General features: G+C 47.9%; 1 protein-coding gene across 1 annotated transcript; it reads left to right on the forward strand.

Annotated features, from left to right (window-relative positions):
• The first annotated feature begins 287 nt into the window (after positions 1-287).
• Positions 288-8786, forward strand: LOC147653766 (uncharacterized). The gene has a single exon (XM_086885332.1). The coding sequence runs from the start codon at positions 371-373 to the stop codon at positions 1799-1801; it is 1431 nt and encodes a 476-aa protein (XP_086741458.1). The 5' UTR covers positions 288-370; the 3' UTR covers positions 1802-8786.
• Positions 8787-17419: the final 8633 nt, after the last annotated feature.

The raw sequence follows: 17419 nt of genomic DNA on the forward strand, positions 1-17419 counted from the left end.
CTAAACTTCTTAAACTGCTCAGACGGTGGTCATAACCCTCCAGTGGCCCGGCATTTTACATCTGCCAACAGCTACAAGTTGCAGCAGCGCCCTCCAGTGCTGGTCCGAGACCCCGAGACCCAACAAATTATGGGTCCCTTCGATCTGGTGGCCTGGGGACGAGGATACGCCTGCGTTTCCTCGCCCCAAGGACTGCGGTGGATCCCACAAAAGTGGGTGAAACCGTATGTCCCAAAACATCCAAGCAGGCCGCCAGATCAATATGAGGGTGCTGTCCCGTCCGAATAGGTCATCTCCGGGCCCCCCCAAGGAGGAGGAGGAGAGAAACCCCAAATCTTTATTTTTAAGATTCCTCGTTTTCAGTTGAGTTATGTTTTGTGTTTGCTTTGTTTTAGAGAGAGCCATCCTTGAAGACATGACAGCCCCAAGCGTCGCCAAGATCATCTTTAGTGTGATGTTGGTAGTGGCCCAGATGGAAGGGTGGATCGTGCCTCAGCCAAAGCAAAATGTGTGGGTCATGTTGGCGAAGTCCCTGCAGCGTGACGAGCTGTGCCTCTCCACCGGAGCAGCGGGAAACCCAATGTCAACATGCCTGGTGGGGATCCCTTTGAAGCCTGATGAGTTTCCCGACTCCCTTACCTCCTTGCTCCATGACGCCAACCGGGGAAGGCCGGCTCAACGTGTCGTCCGCTCAGCGCCGGTGTATAAGATCAGAAGACCAGCGAAGAACCCCCTCCTCCTCTGGAGAGACTGGCAAGCCACGCTGAAGAAGGCGACCGTTGAGCCCCAAGAGTTCGACCTTCTGGATTCCTCCCCAGCGTCATTTTGTGTTCATTTTCGTTATTACCCTTCTAACCCTGCCCCCTATCCCAAAGTGGTGCAAGTCAACAAGCAGTTCCAGGCAGCCAAGTGGTGCCAGAACATCGCACATGTGAAGATGCCCTCAACCCTTAACCCTACCCCTCTTCAGTTGCCCAAAGGTCTATTTTTGATCTGTGGGGATCGGGCATGGGCAGGCATCCCCTCTCGCCTTCTCGGAGGGCCGTGCACACTGGGCCGGCTGTCCTTGTTTTCACCCAACACGACCCAAATCGAAAATTGGAGCCAAAATAATAATTCGGCTATCAAGAAGCGCAGCCTGGACGACTTAGACCCAGACTGCGACTCAGAAATTTTCCATTGGAGTAAGCTAAAACGGGTAGCAGTGTCTGTTTTTCTGCCCTGGTTGGCCGCTGCTCAAGCCCTTGGAGAATTAGGCCAATTCGAGTGTTGGGTAGTAAAACAAGCAAATTTAACGTCAGCTGCGCTAAGCGACCTCCTCGAAGACGAGGAAATCACCAGGCAAGCCACCCTCCAAAATCGGGCGGCCATAGACTACCTGCTGCTCCTGCACAACCACGACTGCAGGGAATTTGAGGGGCTTTGCTGCATGAACTTGACATCCAAAAGTCCCTCCATTCGCCAGACCATCGAACAGATGAGAGGCATGGTCCACCAGATAAAACAAGAACATGAGGACTGGGCCACCAACATCTTTTCCAGCTGGGGACTGTCCGGATGGCTCTCATCCATCCTGAAAACTGTTTTATGGATTGTTTTCATCATTTTTATGATTTTGGTTGCGTTTGCCATTCTGAAAAGATGTTTAATTCAATCGGTTCTCCACCTTGTGTCTCCTCCTCCCCAAGTTAATTTTGTGGATGCTCCTTCTCCTTCCTCCTCGCCTCCACCCTCTCCCTCCCTTAAAGACTGGTTCCCTGAGCCCTCTGCACCTCCTGCAGATGCAACCTCCTCTTTCTAAAAAAGAAAGGGGGAGATGTTGCCGCCTGTTCATTTTGTTCTGGTTATTAATTTAAATGGTTTGTTCTTAATGTTGTTCCCCCCATGAGTTGTGATGGTTTTACCCACTTGTCAGTTTTTTAAACCCCTCCCCTTTTTCCTGAACCTTCCTTGTCCATCACCCTGTTCCTGCCTCTGAACCCCATCAATCTATGTAAACCCCACCTATTGTTCTAGCTCCTTCCCTGTCATTTATCCCTCACTCGAAGCCCCATTGGCATTGTGACTGCCGCCCCTCCCACGTGTTATTCCTATTGGTCCCCAACATTGTAAACCCTCCCCCCAACTCCTCCCCTGAGATGCCTTGATTGGTTCTTGTGTTTGTACCCTCCCCACCTTAAATTGGAGCGCACGGAGGTGCTCCTCGCTCAGACCGTCCTACCCTTGACCTTTCCAGTCCTTCCCCCATCCACTGCTCCCGACCCTGGAATAAAACCTGGTTTCTGGAGAGAACTTGGGACTCTGAGCCTCCTCCTTGCCTTCATCGGGCACCCACGACGCACCTGAGACCGCAGAGCTTGGCGGCTTACAAGCTCTGAAGGTTCGGTCTGGGACAACGAGCTCCCAGACCGTTCCCCACTCCCGGCGCTGCCAGCGGCTAGGGAGCAAGAGCTAGCCAGGGCGAGGAGAGCCGCGGCAGGGGCAGCGTCATTAGTTTTTAATAATTCCACCAGTATGTTTTTTAGAAATCGCTTCCATGTGTTTTCCCATAATTCAAATTCAGATGGTGTAAGCAAACACTTAAAAAGATCTTTAATATCTGTAGGAACTAAATCATTTGAAGTTAATGTTGTTTTAACAATGCTTTTAAATATTTCACTATTACGGCCAAATTCTCTTTGTACTTTGCAAATTTCTTTTTTGTCTTGGTATGAAAACGGTTTGTAAGTATGGTTTTGCGGTCTCGTTCCAGTAAAAGTGACTGGAGCAACAGTGGGGAAAAAAGCTGAATCAAAACTATTTTGTTTTCCATTCCCAGTTGTATTGAACTGGGAAGGGGGAAAGGCTTGTCCTGCTCGGACATCGAGGAAGCTCGCATTCCCCCATCCCCCAGGGGCACCATGTGGCTCCACACTGGGAGCAGGCTGTGAGGTTCCACCCCTCCATCCCCCGGGGCGTCCCCCAGGGCCATCAGGGCAATTTGCAGCAGCACAACCACACCCGCCTTTGGAATGTGGTGAGGCAACCTCACCTCCCTGCTCGGTCTCGGGCCCGCCCCCCGGACCGTGGGAACTGGGCGGGGCCCCGCCCTTCACCCCCCACTCGGCCCAGCCCCCAGCCCCGCCCTCAGCTTCCACCCCATCTCCGCCCCCAGCCCCACCCCCGCAGGAGCCGGGCGGGGGGGCGCTCCCCCCCACGCCGGGCCTCGGGGTTCCACCCCCCGCCATGTCGGGTCTCGGGGTTCCACCCCCCCCCATGTCGGGTCTCGGGGTCTCCCCCGACCCCATGCTAGGCCCGGGAGGCTGGCACCCCCCCATCGGGGGGCAGGGCCGGGACACCCCTCTCCCTGCCCCTCTGCAGGAGCAGGGGGTGTAACTCTCTCCCTCCCCGCTCCTCCTCCCCATGGGACAGGGGCTGGAGGAACAGGGAATAGGGTTACAGCCTCGGGGGGCAGGGTCATAGGGTGGGGCCAGGCAGGGCTGGGGGGGATTATGGGTTGGAGAAAGGGGATACACAGGGGGATTCACCACGTGGCCGGGTAACACGTGGCCGGCGCCATCTTGGCTCTCAGCCATGTGGGGATAGAAAGATACATTTTCTGTAACACTGACAGGGTATAGGGAGGGAGCCTTGATGGCTTGTGAGGCAGGACTAGGTGACTGAGAGAGACACACCGGATTAGAACTTGTATTGTTTGTCTCGGGTATCTTTTCCATTGGGGAAACAGAGGTTTTGGGTGAAAAGTTAGGAAAATTAGGTGGATACTGTGGTGCTTGTTTGTCTTCTGTTTTTATTTCTCTGTTAACTAATTCTTTTCGAATTAAAAGAAAAACTGGGAGGAATTTCAGGGCCGATTTGTCTCCTCCTTCTATTTTTAAGGTTAATAAATTTCCAATTTCATCCCAGGCAGTTACTGAATCTAATTTTAACAATTCGATCTGTTTACTTTGCTGAGTCAAATATGATACAAACTGTTTTATCTTATGTTTTGAAATTTTTACATTTGTGGTTTTTAAAAAATTCTGTATTTGTTGTGTATGACTCCTTTCTTGTGTGCATAGCCGGGATCCCATTTTGGAGGTCACAGCAGCTCTGCACACAATCTGTCTATTTTCCCTACCACAGAAAACAAGGTTGCACCAAAAGGATTACAATTAAACTCACACTGTACCGGCAGCAGGGAGAATTCCCTCTCCCACCCCCTCTCCGTCTCTGCCCACGGCTGGGGGAACCCCACACGCTCGGGTCTGCTGCCGCTGGGAAGGAGTTACACAGAACACAGTCCCCCGGGGTCTGTTTCACTCTCCAGCCCTCCCAGCCCAGTGTCGGAGTTCAATCTTACCTTATTCTGTCGTTTTCTGGCGGTGGAAAGATACTTGTTGCCCTGGAATCGGTCCTCTGGTGCTGGAGGATTTTCGACTCCTTTTCGGAAACTTTTTTGCTGTATTTTTTTTAACTGCATCCAAAGTCTCCAAAGAACGGCTCACCCTGGCTCCAATAAGCCTTTAACGTGGGCTTGTTCAGCCCCAACGGTCGGGCGCCACTCTGTCGCTATCCAGCTCCCCGATGGGACCCCTCTGTCCCACCCCCCGTGGAGCCTGCTCGTCTCTGGGCACAAGCGGCGGAGGGGGTCCTGGAGTGGATACAACACGGACTCAAAGTATCTAGACACAGGAGGCTCAAACTTGCTGGAATAATCCCGGGTTTATTGTCTGTCGTCCATCCGGGGCAAGAGAGAGAGCGAAATGCTCTGGGTCTTATCTCTTATACCAGGGGGCAGGGGTGATTAGGGGATGCAGGGACGTCACAGCCAATGAGAAGCGGGGGGAGGGAAAGAAGGTTTTCAGGTAGGAACTAACATTACACAAACCAGAGGTGAGTTTTACCCTTGGGAGGTACCAAGATTTCTAGATGCACTACAACAGCTGTCAAGTGGAAGGGAACCATATGTTGCTAAGAAAGACCATGTGCTAAAAGTGGTTGGAAGCTGGGCAGGTTTTATGAGGACAATTTCCATATAACTTCTGCAGCATTCTGTCTATGGTTCCTGCTCGACAGGGGACACTGATGAAAAAAAAAACCCACAAAAACTGTTCACTGCAATTTGGCACCTAGATGGCTACCACAGATGGAGTCCCTGGGGAGATCGCACTGGAAATGAAGCACTGGGCATTCAACATCCTGAAGAGCAAACAGGAACATGAGGAGGCATAAAGGCTACTTGTTATCCAGTCATTAATGAAAGGAAGCAAAGTACATGGGCCAAAACATTTAACACCTGATTTTTTCCTGCTAACCTGGTCTCCCTCAGGGAGTTAGGAAGAACTGGATGAATGCCATGGATGAATTTTGTTGGCCCGAGTCTCAGCTCCCATTAGAAAAGAATTCTCTTGTGACCACAATGCAAATAAAGATGTAAAAAGTGAACTGGGAGTTAGTGACACAGCATTACCACCTCAGAATGCTGAGGAACTACAGCTACAGTCCTACAGAAATCAGCTGCTCCACTGATTTCCAAGCCTTGGACTGTCAGTGCCTACAACATTTGTCGCTCTATTAGGAACGGCGAGAAGAACGACACAGACTCTCCTGGGAGTCGATCAGGAGAATTTCTCTCAGTTTATTACATCAGGTCTTTTTTATAGACCGATACGTGAAAAGTACAGAAAAGAAACTCTTATTCGTTAGTAAACTAACACATCACCATCATTGGTCAGTGGGGCTCACCATCCCTTGACCTTCTCTTGCCAGAAAACAAGGAACAGCCAAACAGCACCTACAAGGCTGTTTTCTGTCTCTGAGGATTGTTTTAATTCCTCCCCATGACTTCCCAGGCCACTTTCTCAGGCAAGACTGAGAAAGCTATGCGGCCTGCAATTTCCTCTGCAATGCTCTGTTTCACAGTTAGCATCCACAAACATTTTGCTGCCCTAAGGGAGGCCCAGAAGGACGTCCACCCAAAAGCCTTTTGCTCCAGCAAGTCTCTCTGTGGAATATGCCCTCTGAAGAGTAAAACTGTTGCAGATTTCTCTCTAGCCTACAAGGAAAAATTCACAGGCCATTGGCCAAGATGCAGAGAAATCCTGAAACTTCCCATTCCCTGCAATGGGACTGTGGAAGCAAGTCCTTCAGGAGGCACACTGGGTTTGAGAGAGAAAAACTGAAGCCTTCACTCCATCCATCTCCCTCTCTTCCAACACTCAGAATTCCACTCCTGTGTTACATCAACATAAGCACTTGTGTAGCAACAGTAACTAACTGTTAAAAAAAATTACCTCCTGCTAAAAAAACTTCAACAAACAAAAATATCTCCAAAAATTATTTTTCAGGCGTATCAGTCTCCCTGCCCGTTTTATTTTGTGACTGCGAAACAACTACTAGCATGGAAAAGTCGAGGCCAGGAGGGCTTAGTTCAATAAGAGGAACAGCAGAGCCCAGCGCCTGAGAAAGAACAGCCCCTTTCACCACTACATTCTGGGGGCCACCCAAGGAGAGAGAAGGTTGCTAGGAAAGGATCCAAAGGCCTTGGTGTCCTGCTCTCAGGGAGCTGCTCCTTCCCTTCCTCTCAGCACTGGGGAGGGCAAACCAGGAGTGTTGTGCTCAGGCCTGGACTCCCCACAACACAGACACATGGAGGGAGTCCAGCAAAGGCTCACAAAAATGGTGAAGGGACTGGAACATCTCTCCTGTGAGGAATAGCTGGGAGAGCTGGGACTGTTCAGACTGAACAGAAGGCTTAGGGGCACCTTAGCAATGTGTATGAACACCTGAAGTGAGAGGGTAAAGATGATGGGGCCAGGCTCATCCCAGGAGCACCCTGTGCCAGGAGCAGAGACTCTGGGCACAGAGTGAGAAACAGGAACACCCTGAGCCTCAGGAAACACTTTTTGACTATGAGGGTGATTGAGCACCTGCACAGATTGCCCAAAGAGATCCTCGGAGATGTTCAAAAGCTGTGTGAACAACGTAGACCTGGGTAACCAGCTTTAGACAGAGCTGTCAGGCAAAATGATTTACAGAGACCCCTTCCAAACTCAACCATTCTGTGATCCTGGGACAGCAAAGTCAAACAGATTAACCTTCTAGTAGCAGTGGCAGCCTATATGTTAAATTGTGTTCTCAGGCAATTCTAACAGCCTGAAGAGCTGAAGAGAAGGTGAGTAGTAAATACACAAGTGAGATTTGGATTCTGCTGAAGTTAAGGGTGGGATGAGGCTTTCACAACACCCACTCCCAAAGAGAGAGATAAGAAGCTGTAACTCCACCTGCTTTACCTGCCACGCTGCTCAGCAACTTCTGTCTCAGTTATCACCTTCACAGTGGAGACATCACCTTCCTTCTTCTCTGCTGGGCTGTCGTTGTGCTCTCTCTCTTGCTTCAGAAGGGACTGCCATACAGACACTGTATTATTTGTATCTGGTAAAACCCTAAAAGCAAAATGGGTGAATTGCAACAGCTCTCCTTTTCAAGACAAAGCTCCCGTGATAAATACATCCCCCAAAACCCAGCAGAGATTTGCTGCTCTTCACAAAGGTTGGAATTGACTTTGTGTACAATCAGGGAATGACCTGAAATCAAGTGCTGTACTTCCACTTCTGCAGAACCTAAGTACTGGAAAGAACATTTTATTGAAAAGGTTTCCTGTTACAAATTTGTTTGCTTCTTCTTCCTCATGGTTTATTTTCAACTCAAATCCTCTCTTGTCTAGTAACTTCTGAGTAACCTCTGCTAGCTACATTGACTTGAACCAGGAAGAGAACTTGTTTCCTGCTCTTGGAAGTCATTTGCAGCACAACAGCCATTAATGTTACAAATCTGTCTCACCTCGGAATTTTATTTGCATTCCCACCAGACAGACACGTCAGGAAAAGTAGGTTCCTACCTCACCATTTAATCCACAGCCTCCCCAGGGACACCATCTCCTGGCTCCTAGGCTGCAACCACTTGAGGAGAAAGTCCAGAGAGCAGTTGTATGCTGCCTGCAAAATGCCTCCTGTCAGTGATCAATTGTCTCTTTCTACCTTGCTGACAGTTTGTATCAAGGGTGTATCATACCCTAGTTCTCAGTGTGGAAAGTAAAATACTCACAATAGAAACTCGGTCTTCCTTGATTTCAGAATGAAGAATATCTGGAACGAAATCTAAGAGAACATTTCAAATGTTAAGTCAAAATGGGAAAGCTCTTTCCACACTAAAATGCTTCAGAGAATTCATCCCTATTCCTCTTCCATGTCACGTTATTTACCTTGCTGTTATATTCCAGGATGAAGCAAAAGGCAGCAATCAGAGCTCAGAAAGATGATACATCTGTGACTATTGTGAGCAAGCGATGCTGCCAAACTACTCTCACCTTGACTGGCTAATTTGCCACCTTGCTGATTAACCCTGTAACAGCATCCGTCATCTGAGTGGGGCACGCGTGGGGCAGGGGGAGGTGGGCAGCCATGTTCCGATCCCGCTCACCTGCCCTCTGCCCGCCAAAACTGGTGGCCGCCACTGTCATTCGTCTCAGTCACTGCCCTGCACAGCATCTGCTCCCTCCCCGTCACTCACCACTGAGGGGTGGGGCACCGGCTTGGGGGACAGCAGCAGTACCGCTCTGTGGCCATAAGGCTGCAGCACTACCGTCAAGCTCAGCCCAGAGCTCCAGTGCGCTTCAGGGAACAGGAAGAGAAAGGAGGCAAAAAATAACGTGTGCAATCCCCTTCCAAAAAATCCTCTAGAAGGAATGCCTTAAAAAATCCCTGACTGAAAATTAAAAAGCCCTGCCTCTAACCAAATAAAAACCAAAACACCCCTTTATCTTCAATGGTATTTAAATAATTTTTATTATCTATTTTTATCATATTTCTATTTCTAGTCCATATTGACACACACATATAATGTTGCAATCTGCTCCCGGGGGACCCCTCTGTCCTATCCCCGGTGGTGAGAGACCTGCTCTTCACTGAACATGGGTGGAGGAGGGATCCCGGAGTGGATACAACACGGACTCAAAGTATCTAGACACAGGAGGCCCAAACTTGCTTGGAAATAATCACGGGTTTATTTCATGTCGTCCATCCAGGGCAAGAAAGAGACTGAAAATGCCCTGGGTCTTCTCTCTTATACTAGGGGTTGGGGGTGATCAGGGGACACAGGGAAGTCACAGCCAATGGGACTGTGGGAAGGGAAAAGGTTCTCAGGTAGGAACTAACTTTACACAGACTGAGGGTGAGTTTTACCCTTGGGACATAACATGTTTTTTAGATTCACTACAACACCTCACCCTTTTCTGTTATACAAAAATGAGAAAGAAATAAAAAAAACTTTAGCTTATTTTGTCTTTTACCGTGAGCTTGCCCACCACTCACAATTGGTGGGCTGATTAGATTTGTTTCTGTCAGCTAGTTCCATGTGGTTAACTTCTGAGGTAGTAAAAATTGCACTACTAAAGACCTTTAAAATTAAACAACGAACAATTCCAAATGCTAACACAATCAAAAACAAAACAACAAAAAACAAGATTGTTTTGATTATTGAAGTCCACCATGCTGTGAGTCCCCAGCCTTTGCACAGCTCACTAAACCAGTCCTCTGATTCTTGTTTCACTTGTCTAATCAAGTTTTTCATCTCTCGGAGGGCTCCATAGACGTTGGGAGCTTTCAAGGTCAAGTTTAAACAGCAAAGTCCTTCAAACTCCTGGCACTGTTTGTGCCAGAGTTACCCAGATGTTCTGTTGTGGCTGAGGGACGATCCAGGCCGCTGTCAGGCTGCTCAGTGCGAGCAGGATGACAGCAGGGTTAAGGCTCATCATGGATTTGAGTGAGAGGTAGGTTACTTCTAAAAAAAAAGGGGAACAGACATTTTTTAAAACATATTTACAGCCAAAATATGCAGGTCAGAGGCTAGAAAGGTTTCTTCTTGCTCTGTCCGGTGGCATTTTCTTTTGGAAGCAACTACCACTTGCTTCTCTTCTCTTCTTGCTGGGGCTAGATTCTTTGGAACAAAAGGTTTTACCCATTTCTGAGGAATCCATCAGGGGCCTGCAGGGGTGGATACACATGCGTAACCACCCCCCCAGGTGACAAGTTCATAGGGGCCCTTGGTTTGCCAAGTTTCATGATCCCTGATTAAAACCTGTGGACGCTGTGACAATTTAAACTGGTCACCACCAGTTAAAATGCCGAGTCACAGGAGGATTCATGTTTTCAAATGAGCAGTTTAGGAAATTAATGATAAACAGAGCTTTACAGAGTTTCTGTTGTGGAGACATCCACACTGCTTCGCTACCTTGCCTGGCTAGGACTTGTTTGAGCATCTGGTGTGTACACTCAATCACCACTTGACCTGTGGGGGAGTGGGGGATGCCAGTTTTATGTTCCACTCCCCACTGCTGGACAAATTCTAGGAACTCTTTGGATTGATACACTGGGTTATTATCAGTTTTAATTTCTTTAGGGATTCCCAATACAGAAAAGGCCTGTACTAAGTGTTGTTTGGCATGCACAGATTTTTCTCCTGCATGAGCAGAGGCATACACTGCTCCTGAGTATGTATCAATGCTCACGTGCACATACTTAAGGCGACCAAAACTGGGGATATGTGTAATGTCTGTTTGCCACACTTCACAGCTTTCAATTCCTCGGGGATTAACCCTGATGCCTAATGATGGCACTGCCTGGAGCTGGCAATTGGGACAGGTGGCCACAATGGCTTTAGCCTGATCCCATATCAGCTGGAACTGACGAATCAGTCCTGGCACATTTTGATGGTATTGCTAGTGACTTATCTTTGCCTGCTGAAACACATCTGGGAGACATACCTTTTCAGCTGGGGCAGCAAGGGAATCAGTTTTCCTGTTCCCCTCAGTGACTTCACCTGGCAATGGGGTATGCTGTGGGCAGCTAGGCCCGGCGGTTGGAAGATATCGGGATGTAACGGAAAGATGGTCACCACCCTCCTCCATAGTTTATGGTAATGACTATTAATTAGCCAATAGCACCTAGCTGTGATGAAAGCAGATGGGAGTGACACTGTGAACCTAGGTTATAAAGTGTCAAATTCTTCAGCAATAAATGTCATTTCTGCCATCCATCACATTGGCATTGTGTGCGAATTGGATCAAGTGGCCTGGGCTTGGCCACCATGCTGCTCCTGAACCAGGGTGTTTGCCTTGCCTAAGGCAGCAAGTGGTGCTGAAACCCAGGATTAAATTCGAAAAGTGGGATCCAAGTCTGGAGAGCGGGGATCACCTGGGAAATGGGAGCAGCGGTCAGGATGGCTGGACCAGTCCTGGCGGGAGACGTTCCTGGGCCCACAAGGAGATGGAAATGCTTGTAAAGGTCATATTTCAATTACATAAACAATGGGGAATCGACTGTAAACCTAAGAATTTTATTCTTGCAATTGCGAGGCTTTTGCATATTAGGGTCATAGAACAGTCAGTAGATATTTTCCACCCTAAGGTGTAGGACAGATGTACAAAGGCCCTTGCCGAAGAAACTTGGAGGGCGGCAAAAAACTGTCTGTTGGCCACCCCGAAATTTGGGGTCAGACGAGAGTGGCTCGGCTGAGCCAAAGGGGCCACAAGAGGGTGATACGTCCCCTCAATTCCCAAATCCCGATCTGCTCACAGAGAAACAGCTGTAGGCAGAAACTTTCTGGAGACAGTTAACAGAGGAAGCCAGGGGTGTTGTGGGGAGAGCCCGGGGGGGACCACCGCCCTATGTATCCCAAGATGGCGCTGAGCAAAAAGACAAAGAGTGAGGGGAAAATGTCCTTGGTGGGAACAGGGAACAAACACTGGCATTGACAGCGTACATGGTCCGGAGGACAAGAAAGATAAAGTATGTGAGAAAGAAAGAGAATGTGAAGTGAAAAAGATAAGGTGTGGGGGTGGTGCACAGAGAAAGTGGGAAAGGAATGTGAAAGAAGGGGGAGTGGGTGCAAGCTGAGAGGGGGAAAGGAGCAGAGGGTGGAACAGAAGGCGGAATAGAGGGTGGAGTGGAGGGCGGAATGAAGGGCGGGGAGAACCAGGAGGGAGGGAATGGCCCGCCCACAAGGGATGTAGACGGGGCCAGAGCCCAACAAAAAGGCACAGGAAACCAGAAGTAGCTAGCCAGTCGAGTTCCGACTCCGACCGAGACACTAGTGAGGACGAGTGGTCCAAGACCGACTCCTTAGAGGAGGAAACAACAAAGATAAACAAGAATATCCCCTTCCCCATTAAAAAAGAACTGAGAGAGAATACTCCTCTCACAGACTGGGGAGAGATAAAAGCTGCATGTGCCAGCTGGGTCCCTTCAGCTGTGCTAGTGTTCCTGGTCTGGGTGACAGAGGGGGGACAGAGAGTTCACTCACCAATAAATCCTAAACTGCAAGGCTCCAGCCTGTAGCGGCTGATAGGCACAGACGGGACAATGATTACCCTATGCCTATCAGTTTATAACTTCAGTGTTTCTAACGATTTTTGTGTGCAAGTTGTGATTGTTCCCAGGGTCCTGTACCACCCGGATGAGGAGTTAAACTTGCAGGTGGAGAGACGCACCCGACTTCAGAAAAAAGAACTGGTGACAGGTGTGACCATAGCAATGCTGCTTAGCCTGGGAGCAACTGGTGCTGCCACAGGTGTCTGTGCCATTGTGACCCAACAACAGAGACTGTCTTAGCTAAAAATGACAATTGATAAAGACTTGCAGATAATTGAAAAATCTATCTCCTTTCTAGAACAGTCACTGTCCTCACTCTCTGAAGTTGTCCTGCAGAATAGACTTGGGCTAGATCTTCTGCTAACGCAGCAAAGAAGCCTCTGTGCCGCCTTAAAAGAAGAGTGTTGCTTTTATGCGGATCACACCAGAGTGGTCAGAGATTCTATGGCTGAATTGAGAGAAGATTAGCCCAGAGAAAGAGGGATAGAGAGGCTCAACAAAGGTGGTTCGAATAGCTGTTTAACCAGTCTCCGTGGCTGACCACCCTAGTGTCCACCCTGATCGGGCCAATCATAATGATCTTATTGGTGTTAATCTTTGGACCGTGTGTTTTAAATAGGCTTGTGTCTTTTGTCAAGAGCCGACTAGAAAGAGTCAACATCCTGTTTGTAGAAAGACAGCAGATGCTCTGAGAACGCACGTAGTCATCCTGTGTGCCTTATGTTTGCTAATGAAAAACTGTGGTGTCTATTTTATAAGTTTTTAGCCTTTTATTAAGTATAGTGCCCCTTATATTTTCCTCAAGTCTATGATATCTACTTTTAAAGCTTTTCATAATATAGATAAGTTAGATAAAATGTTAAAAAACAGATATACATAAAATAATGTTAGAACTTTCAAGACTAATACACCTTATATTCTAGAAAATTTAATTAGGCATAAGGGGGAGGGGGAAATGTGGGCAGCTAAGGCCCGGCGGTCGGAAGATATCGGGATGTAATGGAAAGATAGTCACCACCCTCCTCCATAGTTTATGGTAATGACCCCTGTAATTAGCCAATAGCACCTAGCTGTGATGAAAGCAGATGGGAGTGAAACTGTGAACCTAGGTTATAAAGTGTCAAATTCTTCAGCAATAAATGTCATTTCTGCCATCCATCATATTGGTGTTGTGTGCGAATTGGATCAAGTGGCCTGGGCTTGGCCACCATGCTGCTCCTGAACCAGGGTGTCTGCCTCGCCTAAGGCAGTATGCGACCTTATATGCATCACATAGAAAAGATGTTCTCGATTTGAAACTAAATAAATCAGTTTTGAAAGCAATCTGAAGAGATGTTGGTTCTCAATGCCCTTGAGAACTGCCTGCTCTGCTCTGGACACCACTCCTGCTATGTAGGCTGAATCAGTAACCAAATTAATCGGTTCTGGAAACTTCTCAAAGGCTCTCAAGGCCGCAGCTAGTTCAGCTATCTGGGGTGACCCTTCTACAAACTCATCCAGATGCATCAGTGAACACTGTGAGAGCCTTGAATGGCCTTTGGCTCCTTTTCTCATGAGGAATGAGGTGGAATTCCTCATGAAACAATCTGTGTGATGGTGCATGGACCAAAATTTGCCCACTATAGCTGTCCAGAGCAAACTGGAGGTTAGCATTGCTCTGCAGCAGGTGCTCAAACATCTCTTTGGTCAGTTTCTCAGGGGAGTTTTTGACTTCTCCAGAGAGCCTGAGCGGGAAGTGAATACAAACAAAGTCACAACCTGCCAGTTCCCGCAGCCTTACCCTGGCCTTTTGAATCAGCTGAGCCATCACCTCTTGTGGCTTGGTGATAGTCTTGGGTCTTTGATGGGAGAGGAAGACCCATTCTATTATTAAGAGTGGATCTCTCTGCCCCTCAGCCCACTGGAATATTTAACCCATGTAGATGTGTTAATTTTCCCAGGACAATAAATTTGAAAGGCAGCTCCGGTTTGAAGCGATGTGCCTTTCTTTCTGTCAAGGCCTTTTGTGCCTTTTCAGTTACAGATTTTGCTTCTGGAGTCAGCTCCCTGAGAGACAGCAACTCTCTCTCCCCTTTCAATAAATTGAGTAGGGTCTTCATTAGTGAGACCTAGTCAGGGTCTGACCCAGTTTAGTGACCCACATAGGGGATGGAGATCTGCTAGAGTTTTATTGGATTGCTAATAAAATCCAATTTTTGTGGAACAACGGTCCGTGCAGTAATTTACAGGCCCAGGTATTTCCAAGGTGGCATCATTTGAACCTTGTCTTCCTGCAATTGGAATCCAGCAGAGGTTAAAACTTTAACCACTAGGCCAAGGGTGTCTTGCAGCATGTTGTTACTGGAACAGCACACTAAGACATCGTCCATATAATGCAAAATGATGGCATCTCCTTTTTCATTACGCACTGAGGACAGCAAAGACCCCACATACCACTGGCAGATGAAGGGGCTCGCTTTCATCCCCTAAGGTAGTACTGTCCAGTGGTACCGTTTCATTGGAGCTTCCCTGTTAATTGTGGGAATGGAAAAAGCAAATTGTGGTACATCCTCTGGGTGCAGGGGAATTTGAAAAAAACAGTCTTTAATATCTAGCACTGCTAGTAGCCAATTTTGTGGTAACATAGTCAGGGATGGAATACCTGGTTGAAGAGACCCCATGTCTTCTATGCTTTTGTTTATTTATCTCAAATCCTGAAGGAGGCACCACTTATACTTCCTTGGCTTTTTTATCTCAAACATCAGGGAATTCCAAGGGCTGGCTGTTTCTACTATGTGTCCCTTGGCCAATTCTTCTTCTATCAATTTTTCTAGCGCCCGGAGTTTTTGTCTGCTGAGAGGCCACTGGTTCACCCAAATTGTATTATTATCTAGCCAAGATAACTTTTGGACTGGACGCTCTACAGTGGCCTCCATCAAAAATCATGGGGGGGTCTCTGGAATTGTTAATTTCACTCCCCACTGGGACATGGTGTCTCTTCCCCACAGGGGGCACTTGTAGTCAATTACAAAAGGTCGGACACTAGCCAGTCTTCCATCCGGGCCTTCAATCAGAACGATAGAGATTTTTGCCAGTTTCACCCCTCCGACACCCTGTATTTTTCCTGCCACAGGTTGCAGTTCCCAATGTGAGGGCCACACCTTTTCAGGTATGATAGTCACATCTGCCCCAGTGTCAATTAATTCTTCTACATGGAGATGTTCTGATTTATGTGTCACGTTACACCCCATAGTGGGTTTGTCTTCACCCACCACTTCTGTCCAGTATACCTCTGGTGCTTTATCATCTACTGGGACTTCTGTTGGAACAGGGATCACTTGGGCTATTATCTGCCCTTTGGCTACATAGAAGGGTGATTGAGGACATCTTGCTAAGAGAGTGAGATGTGTCAGTTCTCCCTTAATTGTCATGGGAGCCACTTCAATCTGTATTGGTGTGTGTGCTGTGTCTCAAATAACAAAATACCTACTATCCAGTCCAGCCAGGTCTTGTGAATTATCCTGCAAGTCCACTCCAATGACAGTCCAACAATTAGATCTGAAACAAAACGCTTTAGCAGTTACAAGTCTGAATCGCTTTTGTGGTTGCCAGACCTTATTAGGCAAACGTTCCCCACAATTATTTTTCTGCAGTCTCCCACCCTGCTCCCTTTCCTCCCCTTTTCCCATTAAAATAAAGTCTTTTTCCTGTTTCAGGTCTGTCATATTTATGTTCTCACATCTGGCAGGAAGGCGCTTTAATTTTGGTTTTTTTGTTGAATGGCTACAGTTTCTTTCTGGTGTTTTCCTTGTTGCTGGGTTTGAGGACAGTTCCTTGCAAAATGTCCTGGCCTCTTGCACTGGAAACATGATGTGCTGCAGCTGTTCTGGTGACATCTGTGGCTTGTTCATTCCTGGTGTCATTGCTGCCACTGTCCTTGGGTTGCCTGGTTTCTTGTCATGTACACTGTACAAATCTGCTTTCTAGGCACACGCTTCAATCATATCTGCTATGGTGGGTGGAGGATTAATAGGTAGACTCAGAATTACTCTATGATAAGCCTCATTGGCATTCCTTTGGGCCATTTCTTTAAGAAGTTCCATCTGGGCCACTGGTTCTTTAACTTGTCTCTGTATCTGTAGTCTAAGACAATCTACAAACTGCAGGAAACTCTCAGATGGAAGCTGATTAATATTAACATATCTGACTTGAATATCAACTGTTGGTAATTGGTTAAAAATGTTTTCAGCTACATCACAAACTTTATCTGCAATAAACTTTGTTAATACTCTCACTTGATCAGCAGGATTAATCCAATTTCCCTCTCCACATAAATGTTCCAACGTGATTTCATTGTTCTCTGTATCATGTGCAAAGATCATATTCAGAGGGAGTTAGCAGACACCAAAATAAATCTTTAATATATACAGGAATTAAATCTTGTGATTTCAATGTAGTTCTTATTATTCCCCTCAAGGCCTCGCTGTCACGACCAAAATCATTCTTAATTTTACAAATATCTTTAATTACTTGGTAATTGAAAAGTTGATGTTGTAATCACATTGCTCCTCTGCTGCTCTTGTATATTACAGGAGCCACTGTTAGCATAATTTCATCTTCCCCAGGGCTGGTATTCCCTGGGTTTCCCTGCCCACACCCCCCCACACCAGGCTCTAGGGGCCCCATTCCTTCCCCGGACCTGGGGAGAGACCCAGCCTCTCCCCCGCAGGAGCTGGGAGAGGGTCCGCACCCCCCCACGCCAGGCTCTGGCGCTCTGCACCCCCCATGCCAAGCCCCAGGGGCTCTGTTCCCTCACTGGGCCTGTGGAGAGACCCAGTCCCATCCCCGCAGGAGCTGGGAGAGGGTCTACACAACACCCCTCCCCGGGGGACATGGCCAGGACATCCCTCCCTCTGCCCCTCTGCCGGAGCAAGGGGTGTAACTCCCTCTCTCCCCACCCCTCCTCCCTGGGGGACAGGGAGTGGAGGGATAGGGGATAGGGTTACAGACTCGGGGGGCAGGGTCATAGG

This window comes from Cyanistes caeruleus, chromosome 4 (assembly GCF_971803275.1).
Source record: "Cyanistes caeruleus chromosome 4, bCyaCae1.hap1.1, whole genome shotgun sequence".
NCBI classification, from domain to species: Eukaryota; Metazoa; Chordata; class Aves; order Passeriformes; family Paridae; genus Cyanistes; species Cyanistes caeruleus.

What these genes read in the sequence shown, in the direction of transcription:
- LOC147653766 (XM_086885332.1), top strand. Translation starts at nt 371, where the DNA reads ATGTTTTGTGTTTGCTTTGTTTTAGAGAGAGCCATCCTTGAAGACATG.